The sequence below is a fragment of the Fusarium falciforme genome, chromosome 3, assembly GCF_026873545.1.
Source record: "Fusarium falciforme chromosome 3, complete sequence".
Lineage (NCBI taxonomy): Eukaryota > Fungi > Ascomycota > Sordariomycetes > Hypocreales > Nectriaceae > Fusarium > Fusarium falciforme.
Genome location: NC_070546.1, coordinates 3,635,327 through 3,655,102, shown reverse-complemented (window position 1 = coordinate 3,655,102; position 19,776 = coordinate 3,635,327). Strand labels below are relative to the sequence as shown.

Below are 19,776 nucleotides of genomic sequence, written 5' to 3'. Positions count from 1 at the left end.
CAGGAAATAGAGACAGGTTAAAGATTGACGACATCATTGTGATACATCCTCACGGATCTCAACTTGGAGTACAGCATGTAAGTCGACTGTCGGTGCTAGTGAGTACTGATGTTCAATAGGGAATTCTGTATTGGTAGTCGGAAACCGCTTGCGTTTCTAGCTCGGGCGCTCTGGGACGTGGAGAGATAGAAAGAGCATTAAAGCGAAAACGATGATATCAATTGGAAGACGTGAATTGTTTAAATAGGAATGCGAATGAAATCAGAAGAATATTGCAATCTCGAGTCAAGGTCGACAACCTCCCGGTCGATAGGCAGCTCTTGCCCCAAGCAAAAATGACAGCAACATCCGGAACAATATTTCTCCGGCCCAAGCTTCGCGTCGCCAGAACACCTCGAAATTTCCCAAGGCGCCTTCTGGCTGATAGCTCCCCATCAGCCTCTTTTTCTTCAGCGCGTCCCTCCCCAACAATGGCCGCCGTAACGACAAACGGCGACGCCGCCGCCGTCCTCGACGAGATCAAGCCCCCCGCGGGTGTCGTCCTGCCTCCCCGCGAGATCCGCAACGTCCTCGAAAAGACTGCCGGCTACGTCGCGCGCAACGGCGCCGTCTTCGAAGATCGCATCCGCGACAAGGAGCGCTCGAATCCCAAGTTCAGCTTCCTCAACCCCTCCGACGCCTACCACCCGTACTATCAATGGCGACTCGATGAGGTCAAGAGTGGGCGCGGTACAGCGATCGCTGCTGGTCGCGTCGGCGAGGCCGCGCCTCCGCCTCCCAAGCCCCAGGGCCCACCCAAGCCTGCCGACTTTCAGTTCTCTGCGCGAATGCCTCGTATCAACCAGAAGGATTTGGATGTTATCCGACTTACTGCTCTGTTTGTCGCCAAGAATGGTCGCCAATTCATGACTCAGCTGGCTCAGCGCGAAGCCGGAAACCCTCAGTTTCAGTTCCTGATTCCCAACCACACCTTTCATAACTTCTTCCAACACATCATCGACCAGTATACTACGCTTCTACGCGCAAGCGGCCTAAGTGGCGAAGGAGGAAAGGCCCAGGAGGAGCGCACCAAGGAACTTGAGGCCAACATCCAGGACAGGTTCCATGTGCTGAATCGCGCCAAACAGCGAGCCGAGTATGCCAAGTACCAGGAGGCTGAGCGTCAGAAGAAGGAAGAGGAGGAAGAGAAGCAAAAGGCCGAGTTTGCGCAGATCGACTGGGGTGACTTTGTTGTCGTCGAGACAATCACCTTTAACGATGCGGATGATCAGGCCAACCTGCCGCCCCCGACCAACCTTTCGGAGCTTCAGTACGCCTCCCTCGAGGACCGAAACAAAGCTTCCATCAGCTCCAACCTCCGAATCGAAGAAGCCATGCCCGACGAAGAGACGAGCTACAATGCCCACCCAGCCCAACCCGCCCCATCGTATCCTCTACCTTCTCACCCCCAACAGCAACCTTACCAGCCCGTCCATATGCCTCCTCCCCCACAGCCCTATGCCCCCGGTCCGCAGCAACCACAACGATCTGCTCAAGAGGAGGAAGAGGAACGCCGGATCCAGGAGCGTGCAGAGCAGCAGGCCCGCAAGCAGCAGGCTCATGCCGAGGCTCGTGGTGGCGCTCCTATGAAGATCAAGGAGAATTATGTGCCACGTGCGGCGCAAAAGGCAGCAAACAGACAGGGAACTCAGATGGCTCTGTGCCCCAACTGCAAGCAGCATATCCCGATGAACGAGCTCGAAGCTCATATGCGAAGTACGTCCCCCTTTACCCTATTCAGATGTGTCAGTCACTAACTATTCTCTAGTCGAACTTCTCGATCCCAGCTGGAAAGAGCAAAAGGCCAAGGCCGACTCACGATACGCGTCATCCAACATGTCCCACGTCGATGTCGCCAACAACCTCAAGCGTCTGGCCAGCCAGCGTGAAGACGTTTTCGACCCGGTTACTGGCCAGTCCATTTCGGAAGATGAGCGTGCGCGGAGAAAGAAGGCGGCTATTCACAGTTATGACGGAGCCATGGATGCCAAGAGTCAGGCGCAGCTTGGCCATATGCACAACGTCAATGTGGAGGAGCAGATCCGTGCTATTCACCAGAAGTTTGCCGACAAGAAGTAAGGCTTTGATGCGGAGAGGCGTCTACATTGGCGAATGAGAGCAGAGGAGTTGTCGACAACATGCCGACAACTACCTGATTACGGGAGGGGACGAAAGAAGGTCCACCTCCAACATGGATCCTGTATGAAAATACGGATCAAGAGTTTGGCGTTGTAGGAACAGGCCCAAGGTGAGGCACATCTGGCGTCTGGCGTTATTGATTTCAGGGGCTCATGCGTCATTGTTTCAGCTCAATTCCTCGGCGTGCATTTCGTCTGCGAGCAGCGACGTGGAGGATAGTGGTCACATCAAGAGATAGCGAGCCTGGAATATGGCCATCCACTCGGTTGCTCCCAAACCCGCTCAGGCTTCCTGCCATACTCTGCTACGACGAGGGACTTGATTTGGATAGCAGTCTTGAGAGCAGACGGCATGCTATGGCCAAGTACCCGTGGCCTGTATAACAGATTGAGTTGACCTGTATCTAGACGACAATAGCAGGCCGGCTGATGGTCCTCGAAGACCATCTCGAGGCAAACCTGGCCGTTGCTGACGCCTCTGTTGGTTATAACACAAGAGAGGTCAGACTGCTTCGTCAAATGGGGCCCATACTATTTGTGCCTTGTAGCAAGTTAATGTAACAATGAATTATCCTACCTGCAATGATCGGTATTGCGCGGCAGAGGATTGCCTTGGCCGTGTCTCCTGAGTGATGTCTATGGACGGTCCCCTTGGGCCATCTTTATCCTAACCTTTATAGTATAAATGCAGCGCAAAACCGAGCGCCACTACCGAAGGTCAATCCAAGTCATGCATAGTAATTCTTTCTCATCCTCAAACCCAACAAGCCGGTTAATGTATCTGCAAGCCCGTTACATGCATACATACTCTATATATGACGATGAATCATCAGCATCTTCGCAAATGAGACGCTGTGACACCATCGTCAGCTGAAAACGGAGCAATCCGAGATAGCCCGTGCTGAGAAGACTGTTACCTAAGGAATCGTCAACCCGTAGCCAAGGTTCCTCACCGGAGAACGGACCAATACCCCGCCTGAGTTGCTCACCCCCACCCTGTCTTGAAGACGACATGCGACAACCTACCTACAACATCCACCACGTTCTGATAGCATCACCACCTCTTTGCGCGCGCGCGCCTCTCGTTTTCCTCGTCCCCTTCAGCCTCGCATCTCCCGTCCGTACGGCTTCCGCGCCGTAAACCGCAACCCTGGCTTCAGAACAAGATACCGCCGGCCGCGAGCCCGTCTCGCCCGGCTCTCAGTTCCACCGTCCAATCCTGCAGTCCATGCCCGATACGCGCCAGCAGAGCTTTGACGAGATCTATGGTCCTCCCGAGAACTTTCTCGAGATTGAGGTACCCTTGCCATCCCCCAAACACACATCTCCAGCTCATAGCTAACGACATCAGGTCCGAAACCCGAGAACCCACGGCATGGGCCGCCACATGTACACCGACTACGAGATCCTCTGCCGCACAAACATCCCCGCCTTCAAGTTGCGCCAGAGCAGCGTCCGCCGCCGCTACTCCGACTTTGAGTACTTCCGCGACATCCTCGAGCGCGAGAGCGCCCGCGTCACCATCCCGCCCCTCCCCGGAAAGGTCTTTACCAACCGCTTCAGCGACGACGTCATCGAGGGCCGCCGCGCCGGTCTGGAAAAGTTCCTCAAGATCGTCGTCGGCCATCCGCTGCTGCAGACGGGGAGCAAGGTCCTGGCTGCTTTTGTTCAGGGTGAGTTAGCTTTCAATTTTCGCAAGTGTAATCATGAATACTGATCAGATATCAGATCCCAACTGGGACCGCAACGCCTGGTGACGCCTTCGTCTAATCTGGCCCTTCTCATCCTCCTCCTCGTCTTCCTCCGATTCTCCCACCCGACATCCTCGAAAGCTCCGCAAGCGAAACCCGCACGCCAACCACCGAGACGCCCCCCTCGATACCCTTAAGCAGCACGCCATGGGAACTGAAACTCCTTGAAGTGAAAAAAAAGGGGCTGTGAGGCAACAGGACAAGAGAGGGAGAGACCGTTTTCTTCTTCTCGTACATGTTATATGGCCCTCTGAAACACCCCCCATTTTCCTCTTCTTCTGCTTTCCAATTGCGCATTGGGATGGAAAAGCAACCTCTGGTCCGGTCTCTTTTTTTTTCATCTTGTTCTCGTCGCTTTCAACTTGTACCACGCTCCAAAAGACTTCTGGGAGCTTCGCGGCGGCTCAATTGTCTGTTTCACTCAGGGGGGCGTTGTTGGGTTGTCTTGTATCCTTGCCTTTTAAACAGATTAACAGAGCTTATCCAACGTCTCAGACATAAAAAGAGTTTACGTAAAAGATAAATCGTAGAAGGATTCATTAATTTCGTTTTATACATTTCAACGTTTACACCCCAAGACACTCCGAAAGAGGGAGATGGGAGAATTCTATGTCCTTATATGCGCAATCCAGCCATCATGCAATGCAGCCAAGGTCGCGTTCATATCCAGGTGAAAAAAAAAAGCAAAGCGTGCGCCTCCCTCCTATAGTACATGAGATCGTACATGTTTGTGCTGCAAGTTTTGTTGTCAGTGTCAGTGTGAGTGGGTGATTTTGCCTGAGCCTCTACCAATCCATCCGCTCGCCAAACGCCGTAAAGACATCCTTGCTGCTCCGTCTCCCCATTTTATCGTGTCGTCACCCCATCTCGTAATCCTTTTGTGGTCCTGAGGGAGGAGGGTATTATACATTCCTGGCAAAGGTCGGCGATGTTGTCGGGCCGTCTGGGAAAGCTCCCTGGATAGCTCGAGTCGTATCCGCCTTTGGTATTGTTACAAAACATCAAGCGACGAGGATCAGGTCCTCTCATGCTTGGCGTGTTCGGTGCTTAAAGTCGTTCTTCACCCCTTAAGCAGGGGTGTGGAAGAGTCGGAGAATGCCCTCATACATGGCAAACATGATGGCTGCGCTGGGCACTGTTCGCATGAGATGAGGAGTCAGGCCGCCGTAGAGACCCATAAGACCCTCTTCAACCCAGACGAGCTTGAAACACTGAACCAAGCCCGTGTACTTGGGCAGCCCATTGTCCATGGGCGCTTGTCGAAGTCGGGTTCGCGCAACCTGTCAAGTCAGTTAGTATATAACCACAGATGAAACTACCTCCAAGCCAATGACGTACCTCGTGAGGATAAGCAATAACAGCAGCAACAAGCTTGGCGCTTCCAGCAGCAAAGCCGTTGCCAGTCCAGTCAATAGTCTTATCCCAGAATGTCTTCTCACGTCCGCTGCTGATAATCTCGTTGTTCCTTCGGGCAAGAGAGGCCTTCATCTGCTCGTACAGCATCCATTGCATCGTCGACTCAACAACACCGAGATAACTGGCGCTCATTCCACGGTACAGACTTCGAATGCCTTCATTTCGCATAATCTGGCGCACACAGTCGTAGCTGTTGCGGTACTGGCGCAGCTGGGCGCCACCGCTCTTCTCAGCAACGTTCTTATCGAGCTGCAATCGCGTCTTGACCATCCAAATGGGGTTCGTCGCCGTCGAGGTCACGACACCAGCTGCAACACCAGCTGAAAGATGGACCCAAGGGGCCTCTTCGCCGTGGTTGAGATATTGAGAGATGATGCGCTTTCCGTTGCCGTACACGTAAAAGTTGATAGCACGGGCAGGCACCACACCGACCAAATTGGGACCGAGACCCTTGAAGAGAGCGCGCCAACCTTCAGTCCTATACACGGAGCCGAGAATCTGGAGGGTGTCGTTGAGGTGGTAGAGGGCCGCTCTGGCGGGGTTAAGACGGCCGATCGCCTGGCCTTGAGCCTCGCGCGCTGCTCGGATCTGGGCCTGGTAAAAATCGGATTGGAGTCTCGTCTTGAGGACATCGAGAGGAGCAGTCATTGCTGCAGCTGTCATGCCACCGACACTAGAAATTGGCACCCGTTAGCTTGACTGTTTCTCGTGTTTGCGTCTCGAGTCTCGTCGCATTTCAGGTGGCGATCGATCGAGGAAATGCACATACCCGCCCGCAAGCATGTGAACCCATGACTTGGCAAAGGGCAACGCCTTGACATTGCCTTGCAATGGGGTATCGTCGGGGAGGACATCGCCCGTCTCCCGCGACTGAATCAGCGCCGAATGATCGAGGGGCACTTGGGTGTGGTGAAAAGGCTTGTCGTCGCCGCGGGTGGTCATGATGGGCAGGGAGGATTGTTGGTGTGACATGGCGACAAGAAGATTCAATCTTCCAGATCCAAGTCGATTGTCTTTGGTCTCGTCGATATCGGTCGTGTGGTGGTGGTCGTCAAAATTTCCTCTTGTGACTCGTCGTCGATGGTCGTCTAGATTAAAAGCACTGCATGCGCGGGCGGGAACGTCGGGAGAGATATCCAGCTCCAATCCGACTTCTGTGCGATAAACAGAAGCACACGTTCAAAAAGCAATCGGGGGCCGATCGTTAAACGTCGTTGGAAAGGAACGGATTGGGTGGTGGTGAAAAAGAAAAGACGGAGAATCTTTTCATGAATCAGCGAACGAAGAGCGACTGCGATTGCTTGCTTCCTTCCAGGCACATCGAAACTTTTTTTCCGCGCCTGCCACTGGGCGTGCGCTTGCCTCGACCCGCCTAGAGAAAAAAAGAGTGGTCCCCGTTTCCGATCCGGCCGTCGGTACGTACCTCTAGACACCCGGTGTGGGTCCGGGGCTCCGACCATCATGGCATCGACAACCTGACTGATCAAGTACCCGACAGTACGGAGTAATGGTTTTTAAAGCGGCATTTATTTATTCATTCGTTTCATTCATCACACGTTCGCCAAGTCCTATTGCTTGACTGCTATCGTAACATTTGTCTGTTCTCGATCCCATTCCGTACACTAGGACCAGACAGCTCGCCTTGATGGTTCTTCCAATGGGGGCTTCTCATGCCTCATGCTTCTTCTCAACGCTCGTTGCTAAACGATTGTTGAGAAAGGCACCGTGATATTCCAGCAGTTAGAACGTGTCGTCGTGTTAGCTGGGTGAAGTGTTTTGTGAACCATCGCTAACTCTATGCGTGTTCTTGGGGGCCATTGCCACCGTCGTAGCCAGGCTGGGTGCACTAGAACCAGCCTGCATATGCTCATTCCCTCGACTTCCTTGATCTGACTTTGCACTTGATTGTCCCATGGCAAAGGGGAGACGATGCCGCTCGGCGCTCAGGTCGAAGCGATGCATCGATGCAGTTGAAGGTTCCATGGTACTCGGAGGGTGCCCATCGCTGCGGCTACGGCTCGGAGGTCGAGAGCCATCATCTCCCAAAGTGCCAGGGGTTCTCTCTCCTGATGTCCGGCCTGCTTCTTGTCTATCGCTGAGCCGGCTCGATCGAGGATCCCTCGTATCCAAAGTGTCCGGTGCTGGTCCAGCCTCTGACTGCCCGTCAATATCCATCTCGTCTCGGAGACCCATCTCCCGCTTGAGGCGTCGGAACTCGTCATCCGTGACCGTCTTCCAGCTGCACTTTGCATGCTTCTTGGTACAGCCTGAACAGGCCGTCAAATGCTTGATGCATTCTACTCGCAAGCGCCGGCATCGGTCGCACGGAGGGTTGATCGCATCGCCTTTGCCCAGTTGATCTGTCCTCTGCGTGATAAGAGATCGGAAGGCAGTCTCTCTGCTGTCGACCGCAGGCTGCATCAAGGACTCCGCGGAGTGTCCAGAGAAGCGAGGAGCATGAGTCTGGGTATACGTCGTACTGTGAGATGGCGATGGTTGACTGAGAGTGGCGAGAGGCACTCCAGTTACTGATGTCGATCGTGAAGGAGGCGGCGAGGCTGAGGCAGTGAGAAACTGCTGAAGAAGATCCGCATGTAAATCGTATCCTGAACTGAAATTTGACCCTCTTTGGTTGGCACTGTTAGCTGGGAACCTTGAAGAAGGATCCTGTGCGTTTCGGCGCCGGCGAATGTCCTGCTTTCTCTGCCCAAGTCGGTGGTTGAGAATGCGAGCCCTTGCCGCGACCTCGTCAGCCTTCTTGTATAGAATGGATGTCCTCTGCTCGAGAATATCTAGCGTCGCCATTTCCGCCGTTTCGTCTTCCTCAAGGGGGTGGTCAAGGGGGAAACGGTCAAGGGCGCCGGACCACACCAGACGCCAGTCATCTTCGGTGATTTCGACCTGAGAGCCCTTGAGTAGGAACTGACAACATCGAGAACCATCTGGCTTGGGGACAAGATTGAAGTCCTTGGGGTTGGATCTTGCGAAAATGACCACGTCCAGCCAACTGATGGGGTTGGAGAAAGGCTGAAGAGGTGTGGTTTTGATTGGCCCATCGAAAAATTTCTCAATGCCCCTGAGAAGGCGTGGGCCAGTCAACTTGGCTCCGAGACTTGATGCAAGGCTCTCGTGTCTGTCGAGAGCGGCTGCAGTACTGGTCAGGACGCTGATGGCAAACTGGATGATCGACCTATTGTCGAGCCGAGGTCGGAGCACGCTTACCTTCGTATTCGGCGATGAGACCAAGGATATCGGCAAAGGTATCGCCATCACCTTGTATTAGACTCAAGTGAGAGGTGTTTGACCTTGGGAGATAGTGGATGTAGCCGGGGATGCCTTGAATGTCGTGTTAGCATATCCTCCAAGTCGGCAAGCTGTGCCAGCGCACCAAGACAAGAGAGTCAGATACAAAAGCAACAACATGTGCGTCCCTGGAGGAGTCGAGCTAGACGCTGCGTCCGGCGAGGGTGCCATGAAAGGATGGCGGGTACGTATGCCTCTTGCACGCGCCACACCACGAGATGAGGAGACGCGTTGGGTTGGGGGACGGGACACGGAACATGCAGAGGCACGCGCAGTGGTGATCCAGCCAGACCAGACCATCTCGTGTCTTAGGCTACGGATGGGCGTCTCGAGACTCGAGGCGGCATAACATGCATGGCATTGCGTTGAATAGCTATTCTCGCACTTGACATACCTTGCTGTAGGGATGCGGATGCGGGTGCAAGCTGGGCACGTCCTGGTTGACCACCAGCATCATCAACGTCACGCTTTCGTTTGGAGGCTTCCGAGTCGGAAGTGTGCCCCATCTTGATTGCTCTGTGCGAATGCGTGGTCGCAAAAATGCTAGCCGGGCTTCCAAACCGACCCAAAATCTCGTCAAAGTAGCTAGGTGTAAACTGGGATTTGGATAGGCAGAAAGTAATCACAAATGAGAGATGGCTTCTCTGCTTGTGAATGCCGTGCTCCTAAAGACTGTTAGCCTCGAATGGTACTAGGGCAGGTGTTAGGAGTCATATTGGTACCTTTTGACTGGCGCACTAATCTTTTGACCAAGTGTAAATGCTGGTAGACAAGAAGCAGGTCAAGGTCAATTCAAGACACGAATTCTGTCACAGAGCGTCAAAGAAACGCCGAGGTTGAACCCTCAAATTGACTTTGAGCGCGCAAAGGAGATATCCGTCGAGTGGTACGGTATGGTATGCGCACTGGGCCCGATGCGGGCTGGGTAAGGGTAGCTGAGTGTGGGAAGAGATGGGTATGAAATCGCGGAGAGGCTTGACTTGACGGAAGCGCGGATGAGGATGATGAGGGTCAGTCAGGTGAGTGGCGACGAACCGAGGGAGGGAGGGCGCCGCGGAGGAAGGCGGTGATGGTGATGTTGATGGGTGGTGGTGAAAGAGGGAGGGGAAGAGAGGGGAAAAGGGGGCGGCAGGAACGGTTATTGTAAATTCATGGCGAGAGAAGTACTGTAGTAATGTGCGAGTGAGATGATGGAGAGATGGACTGAGTCGATGGATGAGCGATTGACGGAGGCGAAAGAGGCTGGCCCGGGGAGAAGCTCTCGATTTTGTAGTACTGAAGGTACTGTACTGGACTGGTCTGGAGGTAGGTATGGATTGGATGTTATAAGGAGGATGGACGCCAGATGCAGGCAAATGACCGCCAAGAGGAGAACAGAATGTCAAGATCCCGTCGTTACTGGTCAATCCGTCTCGTAATGAAAATCCCTCGCTCGCATGAGCTGTCGGAGAGCAGCTACTGTAAAACACGACACACGGCCTGCAGGCTGTACTGTACTGTACTGTAGGGGGAGGAGGCGAGTGTCAGAGGAGGTGTAGAGGGAGGCGTAGGTGGAAAAGAAGTGGGAAGAAGATCAAATGTCGCTTGGCCAAGGGGGGACAGAGGAGGGAGGGAGATGGGATGGATGTGGATGGGGATGGGGATGGGATGAGATGGGAAAAAGAGTCTCCAGCAAAGAAAGAAAGTGCCGGGTCGGATGTGGGGGGAGGAAAGAGCTCACGGTCAAAGTCCAGGTCCAGACAGACTGCAGCAGGAGAGAGAAGAGGTGTGTACAGTACTTGTTGTACCAGGGTCTGGTCCAGGCTGTCTGAGGTCAAAGAAACATCCATGGGACCCAAGCTGGGGAACAATTGGAATGGCAGGTGCTCAAAAATCTCCGACTCCAGCTCCAGTAACGGCGGCAGGGCAGGTACACTCTGTCTGTTACTGGCCTATTCCCTGGACGGGAGCTGTCAAGCTCAAGCCGTTTACGCGAGCCAAGGAAGCATTGAAGAACTCCCAAGACAAAAAAGCGACGACACCCGGCAAAAAAACGTCACCGGCGGAACAGACAGGCACACACACCAACATCAGATGTCAAGTCAGGGCACGATTTCCGAAAAGGTGGGAGAATCTCGAGCAATTTGATTTGGTGGCCACCACATGCACGGCCCCAGGTCAGACAAGGAGACAAGCAACAACCGCACAAGCGGATAGCGGGTTTAAACCAAGCTGCTAGTTAGTTTCCCTTTTTGGACAGGTCTTTTTTTCTCCTGCGTGCAATTTCCTTCATGACCGACCTCGAGAGGCCTCCGTATCCATATTCTCTCTCACAATCTGGGATTAACACTCATAAAAGAAAAGGGAAAAAACAACTCATCAAAACATACGGGTTAGTACGCACACGCATCGCATCGCGCTCCTCCTATGCGCGAGTTACCGACCTACATGCGCCCACCCCGGACCCGTGCCGTCAAATAAGATTTCTGAGCACCCAGGACGCATGTTGTCGGGAACCCTTGCGCGCCAACCTTGTGCGACGCGAGACGAGGCTGTGCAGCCTGTGCTGCATCTTTGGCTTGGCGGACTGCTGCCGGATGGATGGATGGCTGGCGGGCGGTAACGATGGATGCTTGCATGGTCCTGGTCCTGTCCTTGGATCCAATGTCATGTTGTATGAGGCAATATCGACATGCTTGCTTGTCATGCCAGTGAACTAACGGTATGACCATGCAAGCTCGTTAATCTGGTCCGGTTGCTGCATCCTTAGTACCGAGGCACGCGAGCGAAATTGGAGAGACGGAAAGTGAAGCGGTGATGAAGATGGACATGGTCCTATGGTGACGTTGATCTGTGCGGCAGTGCTAATCGGCTGCCCTAGAAAGCTTGACCGAGCTTTGTTCCTCGGATTACCTACATTGGTATCCATCATGGATATCATGGCCTGCTCCAGATCCATCTTTGCACGGTTGTCATCGGCCGCTCTGTTATGTTAAAAAACTGACACCGGAACCAACCCGTCACATGAAGAAATTGAGGCTTTCTCCTCGTCCCTCCATTGGCCACAGCGTAACTTGGTTATCATATTCCAATTGGGACAAAGAAACAGGAATCTCATGCCAAGAGAGATGGAGACCGGCAGACGACTTCCTGCCGCCATGGCCTTATTCCCGGCTGCAGCCAACCTGCACTGAACTGCACTCTTTCTCCATCTTCAAGTGACGTTCTGGCACGCACATTAGCACGTGCCTCCCCGCAATCCAGTGCTCCTCTTTCACACCGCCACCATTCCCCAAAATGCATAGCCCCTCCAACCCCACCAAAGCCTCGCAAGTTCCAACCTTGACCCAAACCCCCAAGCAAGCTCGCATCCAAACCATCTCGAATTCGTAGCCCTACAAAACCCACCCCCTCCCTTCGACACCCCAAGGAAGAAAACCCACCACGCATGCGCCATGTCCGATAGACCCTCGCACCGAGGCGGCCGGGGCGGCCAGGGATCTCACCCCCGTGGCGGGCGAGGCGGAGGACGAGGAGGAGGCGGCGCTGGAGCGGGTGCGCAGCACGATCGCGAGAGGACCAAGAAGGAGAACATTCTCGACCTGGCCAAGTACATGGACAAGCAGATCACGGTCAAGTTCAACGGCGGACGAGAGGGTACGTTGCGCTGTCTCGCGCGATCAGCGCCTGTGAGCCCTGGAGCTACGATGCTAACCTGTGCTTCTAGTCAAGGGCACCTTGAAGGGTTACGATGCTTTGATGAATCTGGTCCTTGATGATGTACACGAAGTTGTCCGAGGTATGTTTAGACCTATAAAGAGTTGCTCATTCACCCAGAGTACGCTCTTCCTAACATGCCCATGCTAACACACCATCAACAGACGATGAAGGCAACGAGTCCACCCGCTCCCTCGGTCTCGTCGTCGTTCGAGGCACCCTCCTCGTCCTCGTGAGCCCCGTCGACGGCAGCGAAGAGATCGCCAACCCCTTTGTCCAAGCCGAGGATGAATGAAGCACGAATTCTCTGGAGAATACACCTAGTTGGAAAGAATCACAAAAACGGTGTGAAGGAAGAAGCCCCGATTCACAGGGTGGCCGGCCGCTGTTATGGCCTTGCCTACCAGTGTCTAGCTGGCGGAATGACGTGATGACCCTTTTAGACTTGCATCTACTATCACAGCTTGCTGGATTGCGAATGAACGGCGAGATGGCAACATGTGGCTTGTCGAGTTCAGCTCAGCCAGCCTGGTGACTTCACGCCATGAGAGGGCATGGTATCACGTTCTTCACATCAACAGTCTTGTTTTAAATCAAGGCAATATACCATATTCACAAGACAGATAATTCTCGTCGTGTAACATCTCGCTCAGTCCTTGCTCGTGTAAGAATTCAGAAAATCCTCAGAAGCATCTCACCCTATTTTTATACAAGGTGGATCGTCAGAGAGGAGAAAAATATCCCAGGTAAAGTATATCTCTGAGATAACCTTGCTTCATCTTCATACAAGGCTAAATGAGTCCGTTTCACTTCATCTTGTTGCCAGATATCGTAGTTAGGTAACTCAATCATCATTCATGCTAACTTATATGAACAAAGGTGTGTTAAATATCTGCTCCCTAATCCCTCCATCCATCATCGTTCAATCCCCTCGTGCCAGCAGTCCGTGTGTAGCTTGTCCCGAGACCCCGTCGTGCCGTCATCAGCCGTATAGAGACATCATGTCCAAACCCTGGCCCCTTGTCTACCCAATTTGCCGGCAATGGTCTCTTTGTAGAGGAAGATGCGCTGTCTTCGATGGAAGCGGTCTCAGTCAGTATAAGAGCCGAGTCTTTCCTTTCCCTAGAAAATCCAGGTCCTCACACTCTCCCCCCAAAGTCTGCTGTGGCTCGATGGAGTTCTTTCCCCATTCATCTGTGTCCTTGCAGGTTACCGGGCCTTGCCCTTGTTTGCCTCGTCCTACTTAACCTTGATCCTACGATATTCCAAAGGACCCGTTGAACCCTCTAAAAATCGTCCTTGACTTCACCCAAGATTCTCCCTAAACCCCCCTGAAACCGTCTAAATCCTCCTAAAATCCTCGACCCCCTGACTTGCTTGCCTTTGCAAGCTCGCCAAATGAAGTCGTTAGCATCTTCTTCAGCTCCCTATAGCTGACAAGGAAACTCGTTTGTTCGTCTCGGCTGGTTAGACAGATCCGCTCTTCTGTCCCGACTTCCAACTTGCTGAGGCAACGGAGCATGTGACCCATGTCGAGGACCGGGTTGCCGTTGCTGTCAACTTGGTGGAAAACGTAGTCCCGGAATAGCTTGAGTATGTATCGTTCGCCGTTCTCGGACCAGTTCTGGTCGCCGTTGAATTCGTATCGCTCATTGATGGTGGCCAGCTTCATCATCAGCCTCGCCACCCTGCCGTTCTCTACCTCCCGCATCACATCTGCGTTGACCTTATCCAAAGCCTGCAGGTTCATGTCGAACGTGGATGTTATCCGGCCGGCAATTCCGCGTACGAATTCGTCAATTCCCTTTTGCGCGGGGGGCTGCTGCGGTGTAAGCAGCCACAAGATGGTATCTCTCATCTCAACAGAGTATGTCCTGCTCATTTGCTCCATAGATATCTTCAGGTTAGTAAGATGAATCGGTAGCGTGTTGGTTGTGAGGCATAGCAATAGTCGGCCAAATTGGATAAAGTCCTCTTGTTGTACATCCTGGATTGGCCGGCGAGCGTCAAACTGCACAACATCCAGAATGGAGCAGGCGCTCAATCTGATGCGGTTCTTGTCGGTCAGGATGATCTTGCTAGGATCGATGCATCGAGCTGCGAGGTTGGCTGAGTGGATTGCTTGGAGAGCGTTGGCGATTTGCGATATGTAGCCCCAGAGGGTGTTCTCGGGAATGGGTGTTTTTGCGGGAACACGGTTGCCGTGGGTAGGAGTCGGAGATAGATGGACCTCGACAAGGGTCTTTGAAAGTGGAAAGTAGTTCTGAACGAAGATGAGGGAGCTGTCGCCAAATGCACGGGTCGTAAATGCATCTAATATCGAGACCACGTTGCCGTTGCTGATGCGGCGCCATTCCTTGACCTGTCTGATCGCGTGCTCGTTGGTCAAGCGGTAACCTTCGAGTCGCCTCAAGCAATAGATGTGACCGGTCTTGGTGGCCGTGGCCTTGTAAATCCAACTAGGATATCCAAAGATGTTGGCGTTTTTGCGGTGTGTCGTGTCCAAGGGAACCAAGTTGTGATAGTTATCTAGTTGTGGCAGCTGTGAATTGGGGAGAACCTGGCCGGCAGCCTCAAGCTTCCTCGCAATCTCCTGCCGCTCCTTCTCGGGAAGAAAGAAGTCATGCGGCACTCGATGATACGGCATCAGGTCATCCCGCTTCGGTCCGACAGGGAAATAGAGGTGATGTTGAAGGGGTTCAAGTGGTGTCGTGAAGGCGTTTTGCGGCGGGAAATAGCCAGGTCCATGGCCACCAAGGGCGCCGTGATCTTCGGCATAGGGGTTGAACTGAGGTGTGGAAAGGCCTGGATTTACTGGCGGCATTGTAAAAGGGTCATAGGATAGTCCGCTATCTTGAGCGGAACCGTTTGTCGTAGTCTAGATAGTTGGTCAGCTACGACGGAGGGACCAACAAACGGACAGCCGTCATGACCTACAGAAATGTCGAATGTTGGGGTGAATTCGCGGATAGCCGCAGGATTGAACACACTGCCATCGTTCTCGGGCCCGACAGGGGTGGCTGCTACGTTGCTGTTAGTCGGACAGATGTCACTGTCATGACGAAGAGATTCGTACTGCCTAAACCACGTGGAGTGAAAGCTGGAGCACTTGCAGCTTGCGACGAGAATGTGGGCTTCTTGCCGAGCCCTGCAGGTGTAAATGACGGTGAATCAACGTTCAACGTCTTCTTGGAACTAGATAATTCGTCAGTCATGATGCCTTGTGCCCCAATAATTGTTCTCGTTCATCAACATGTCTAGGGCTTGCAAAACACACAACGCCAATGCCCAAGACACTGTCGGGTGACGAATCAGATCGAGGCAATGAGCAAGTCTGGGCAATTCTAGAAGCGATCGCAGAGACGAGTGATTGTAGAGAGCTCTGACTACGGTACGGACCAGTCGGAACAGCGCGTTTGTGGGCATTCGAGTATCGGCCGATGAGCGGATATGTCAGGCGACACGACATCCCTCCAAGCGACGATGCTTCCGAGAACGGCGCCTTTCGAGGGGACCCAGGAACCCCAAGTCAAACAAGCCGAGGACGACTCGAACAGGCCGCGGGATCGGAAAACATGGGACACGGGTGTCGGCGTCAATGGGCGGGCTGTGTAACTTGTGGCGGCAAACAAGGTTGGGCTGGGTTCGTTGTGTCGCAGGGTTTCTTGGGGATACCAAATGACCAGAGTACGAAAGATAAACCTACGTTTCCGAGTTTGAATTGTTTTTGTTTTGGTCGTGGCTGAATGCGCAACCTTGATCCTCGTATCGGCAGTGACCGTAGATGAGAACGTTTCGACATAGTGTATCCTTATTCTCTGGTAGGGCCGGGTCAGCTCGAATGGAATCGCGGGGTGTTGGGTTGGGATCGAGAGGGTACGAACCGCGTCCCTTGGGTCTTGGGGAGCCGATCTGGCGTCGCAGATCGGCTGGTTGGTATCGCGACGTCGCCATGGTCAATAGTATATAGTGATGAGGATAGAACCGTCCCCGTGGTCGGATTTACGACGTCTACTGTGGTGTGGATGTTAGCGGGTGCGTAGCCAAGAGTGAGACGGGTGCCGTCATGGGACGACGGGTGCAAAGCAAGATTGCGAGAGGCGAAGGAACCATACAAGGCGCAACTTGCAGAAAAGACCAGTCAAAGAGAAAGGAACACCGACTTGACTCTGGCAAGCATTTCCCATGGCTCAATTGATCGAGGCGACCGGCCGCCCATATGGAGGAAGGAGACGAACGGCGGGGTCGGACGGGCTGACGGGAACAGCCCTAGCAAACGACGAGGAGCCAAGGACAGTGTTCCTGGGCGAACAAGGCGCGGGCCGTCGCCTCTTGAAGCGGGAGCGACGACGCCGGGAGGAAAGATATGCAGGAGATGGAGAGAGTGTGGATGTGGGCGGTGGGGGGAGTTTTGGTGGAGGAGTCGTCCGTCGCGCGCGGAGACAGTTTATTAGTTGGGTTGGGTGAGAAGGCAAGACGGGAGTCGTGAGCCAGCCCAGCACCGCGCTTCGAGGTACTGTCTCAGCTAAACTCTATGGTCAGGTACATATGCACCCCCCCGCGCCATGACGCCAATCGTGCTTGCCCGTTCCAAGAATACAATATTCCGAAGAATACCCCCCGATAAGCAGCGCAGCCGGTACCTTTACCTTGGTAGCTCTTGACGCGGTCCGATGCCACCATTCGTCACTGCTCTACTTAGCTTCCGGCGGGCATCTTCTCGATCCTCGACCGCCGGATATAGAGGATAAAGTCAGCAACTGACTCGCCAAAGTAGCAACCATTTCTTGCGCCTTTCGTTCGAGTTAAAGCAGTGGCTTGTTTTTACTCTCCTACACTGCGTCTATTTGGCAAACGGGTCACCGGGCCGACTGCTCGCATGCACCTCCAAACTGTCCAGGTGGTTCTTGTCACGAGTGTCACCGCAAAACACCAAAGCCGAAGTTATTCTCCTACATATTCGCCAGCTACCCCGAACTTATTCTGGGCCTGTATTGGCGCATCATCCCCTGCTTTCTGATTTCCGTTACCAGAGGAGGGGCACCTGGGACACAAACCGGCATCATGGCCGAAGCCGACATTGACTTGGGACAGTTGTCCTCTAGTCAGCAAGAGGCCCTCAACCAATACACCCAGGTCACAAATCAGGAAGTTAGTGATGCTATTCCGCTTCTTCGGCGGTCTGAATGGAACGTTCAGGTATGAAACGAGCATCCCCGACTATACGCTCCAACAATCTGACCTCGGGGTTTACAGATCGCCATTGCCAAGTTCTTTGACGGCGAAGCTCCCGACCCCATAGCTGCGGCACAACAAGAGATTCCTCGGGCGACGGCGAGACATGAGAACCTTCAGGAGAGTTTGTTAGCATCGTCTGCCCGATCCCCCCGAGCTTCACCAAGGCAGCGCACCGATCCAGCTCCGAGAATCGTCCCCCAGAACCCCGTCACCGGGCGGTCGCCCTGGATCATAGGACTTGTTCTTGCACCATTTGGCTGGGGATGGAGGGCGGCTTCGACTTTGTTCCGGACTTTGATATATGTATTGTCATTCTTGCCCGCATCGATCCGACCTCGGGCGGTGACGAGTAGGATATCGACAGGTTTCCGGGGTACCAACGGACGCCGACCACTTATGCCGCGAGATACAGCCGCGAGGTTTAAACGAGAATTTGAGGAAGAATATGGAGAGAACGAGCTACCCTTCTTTGAAGGCGGCGTTGCCCAGGCGCATGATCTGGCCAAGAAAGAGCTTAAGTTTATGCTCGTTGTGCTAATGTCCCCCGAGCATGACGATACCGAATCTTTCGTCAAGGACACCCTGCTCTTCCCAGACGTGGTCGATTTTATCAAGGACCCCGCAAATAACATTATCCTATGGGGAGGAAACGTTTTGGATTCAGAAGCATATCAAGTCGCCCAAGAGTATGTATGCACCAAGTTCCCCTTCTCGGCACTGGTATGCCTCACTCCCAAGGAGGGTAGCACCCGCATGGGAATAGCGAAGCGACTTGTCGGACCTATGCCGCCGGCGACCTACCTCTCAGAGTTGCGAGCCGCTATCGAGAAGTACGGCGCCGACCTGGAAGGGGTAAGGGCAGAGCGAGTCGCACAAGAGGTGACGAGGAATCTGCGAACTGAGCAGGATTCTGCATATGAGCGGTCTTTGGCTATTGACCGAGAACGCGCACGTCAGAAGAGGGAGGCAGCTGCAGCTGCGGTGGCAGCAGAGAAGCGAGCTCAAGAGGAAGCAGAGGCAGCAGCAAGACTCGAGGAGAAGCGACAACAATGGCGAGCATGGAGGGCCACAACTATCGTGGCCGAGCCTCCTGCCAGCGATAAGAGCGTTGTGCGGGTTGCGCTCAAGATGCCCGAGGAGTCAGGTATTGGTCGAATCATCCGACGTTTCCCCCAAGACGCTTCTATGGAAGACCTATATGCCTTTGTGGAGTGCTACGAACTTCTGCAGGAGGAGAACCCAGAAGGAGGTGACAAGCCAGAGGAGTACGAGCACGAGTACAGATTCCGAATCGCATCGATTCTCCCGCGGATGGTGTACGAGCCCACGACCACGGTGACGATGGGAGAGAAGATCGGGAGATCAGGAAACCTCATTGTGGAGGACATATCACCGGACTCGGATGAGGAGTCGGGGGACGACGACGACGATGACGAAGATGAAGAGGCGGAGGGGCAACAGTAGGCGAGTGCCAAGGAAGCATGATGGGGAGGTTATCTGTGACCCATGAGTCTTGACATAGCGGTAAAGCGTCAATCTAATCCTTTCTGAGGGATAAATGTTGATTCAGAGTGGAGTGAAGGTGTAGACGGCGGCCTCTTGACGTGGGTGTGGAAGTGTACGACAGCTCCCTGACAACACCAGGACAAAGTGTTGTGAGAAATATGCCGACAAGTCACCATGTTTGCCATGTCACAAGGGAATACTGAAGGACAGATGTATCCAGTCCCATGGTCTGGAGAAGGGGGACATCACGTCCTGTGGTTGAAGCTAACCACGATCCGTCCATACGGCCGTCCATACAGAGCATCAAAGTGCATGCATGATGCGGGCCCTCTATGCATGTGTCTATTGCAAAGGGACCACCCTGCCAACCCGTCTAGAGCACAACGACACGCGTTCTCGTCAAGAGGAGTGTCTTGCCGACATCTATGACTTGACAAAGCAGCAATTCTCACTTCAAGAGGCGAGCCAAGAGTGAAGTGTCATGTGCTTCCCTGAGGGGTTGATTGCGTAGGGCGATGAGGCTGTGCAACGGTTGGCCGCTAGCAAAAGATGGGGACGTCTTGTCCATATTGTCTTGGGGGGAGGGAGTCGTTCTTCATCAGAGGCCTCAACTTTAAACCGATAAACTTATTCAAGAGAGGGGGCGTCAGGAAAAAAAAAGTTTCGACTTTTGCTGCTACTAGTAGGAT

General features: G+C 53.6%; 7 protein-coding genes across 7 annotated transcripts; 4 read left to right on the top strand and 3 right to left on the bottom strand.

Moving 5' to 3' along the window:
* Window positions 1-470: 470 nt before the first annotated feature.
* Window positions 471-2,118, top strand: NCS54_00439600 (Hypothetical protein; the record flags this gene model as incomplete). The annotated part of the gene is made up of 2 exons (XM_053149935.1): window positions 471-1,755; window positions 1,808-2,118. The coding sequence occupies 2 exons, from the start codon at window positions 471-473 to the stop codon at window positions 2,116-2,118; spliced, it is 1,596 nt and encodes a 531-aa protein (XP_053005910.1).
* A 1,287-nt stretch (window positions 2,119-3,405) lies between these two features.
* On the top strand, window positions 3,406-3,934 carry NCS54_00439500 (Sorting nexin-3; the record flags this gene model as incomplete). Its single annotated transcript, XM_053149934.1, has 3 exons — window positions 3,406-3,474; window positions 3,529-3,850; window positions 3,906-3,934. The coding sequence occupies 3 exons, from the start codon at window positions 3,406-3,408 to the stop codon at window positions 3,932-3,934; spliced, it is 420 nt and encodes a 139-aa protein (XP_053005909.1).
* A 1,061-nt stretch (window positions 3,935-4,995) lies between these two features.
* On the bottom strand, window positions 4,996-6,316 carry NCS54_00439400 (Hypothetical protein; the record flags this gene model as incomplete). Its single annotated transcript, XM_053149933.1, has 3 exons — window positions 4,996-5,208; window positions 5,267-6,017; window positions 6,114-6,316. 3 exons carry the CDS (start codon window positions 6,314-6,316, stop codon window positions 4,996-4,998), a joined length of 1,167 nt encoding a protein of 388 aa, XP_053005908.1.
* Window positions 6,317-7,102: 786 nt separating this feature from the next.
* Window positions 7,103-9,153, bottom strand: NCS54_00439300 (Hypothetical protein; the record flags this gene model as incomplete). The annotated part of the gene is made up of 3 exons (XM_053149932.1): window positions 7,103-8,490; window positions 8,567-8,680; window positions 9,042-9,153. 3 exons carry the CDS (start codon window positions 9,151-9,153, stop codon window positions 7,103-7,105), a joined length of 1,614 nt encoding a protein of 537 aa, XP_053005907.1.
* Window positions 9,154-11,982: 2,829 nt separating this feature from the next.
* NCS54_00439200 (Sm domain-containing protein) lies at window positions 11,983-12,638 on the top strand (the record flags this gene model as incomplete). Its single annotated transcript, XM_053149931.1, has 3 exons — window positions 11,983-12,283; window positions 12,354-12,425; window positions 12,508-12,638. The coding sequence occupies exons 1-3, from the start codon at window positions 12,082-12,084 to the stop codon at window positions 12,636-12,638; spliced, it is 405 nt and encodes a 134-aa protein (XP_053005906.1). The 5' UTR covers window positions 11,983-12,081.
* A 1,056-nt stretch (window positions 12,639-13,694) lies between these two features.
* NCS54_00439100 (PAN2-PAN3 deadenylation complex subunit PAN3) lies at window positions 13,695-16,297 on the bottom strand (the record flags this gene model as incomplete). Its single annotated transcript, XM_053149930.1, has 4 exons — window positions 13,695-15,221; window positions 15,281-15,366; window positions 15,420-15,538; window positions 16,050-16,297. 4 exons carry the CDS (start codon window positions 16,295-16,297, stop codon window positions 13,695-13,697), a joined length of 1,980 nt encoding a protein of 659 aa, XP_053005905.1.
* A 909-nt stretch (window positions 16,298-17,206) lies between these two features.
* On the top strand, window positions 17,207-19,045 carry NCS54_00439000 (Hypothetical protein; the record flags this gene model as incomplete). Its single annotated transcript, XM_053149929.1, has 2 exons — window positions 17,207-17,542; window positions 17,600-19,045. Exons 1-2 carry the CDS (start codon window positions 17,408-17,410, stop codon window positions 19,043-19,045), a joined length of 1,581 nt encoding a protein of 526 aa, XP_053005904.1. The 5' UTR covers window positions 17,207-17,407.
* Window positions 19,046-19,776: the final 731 nt, after the last annotated feature.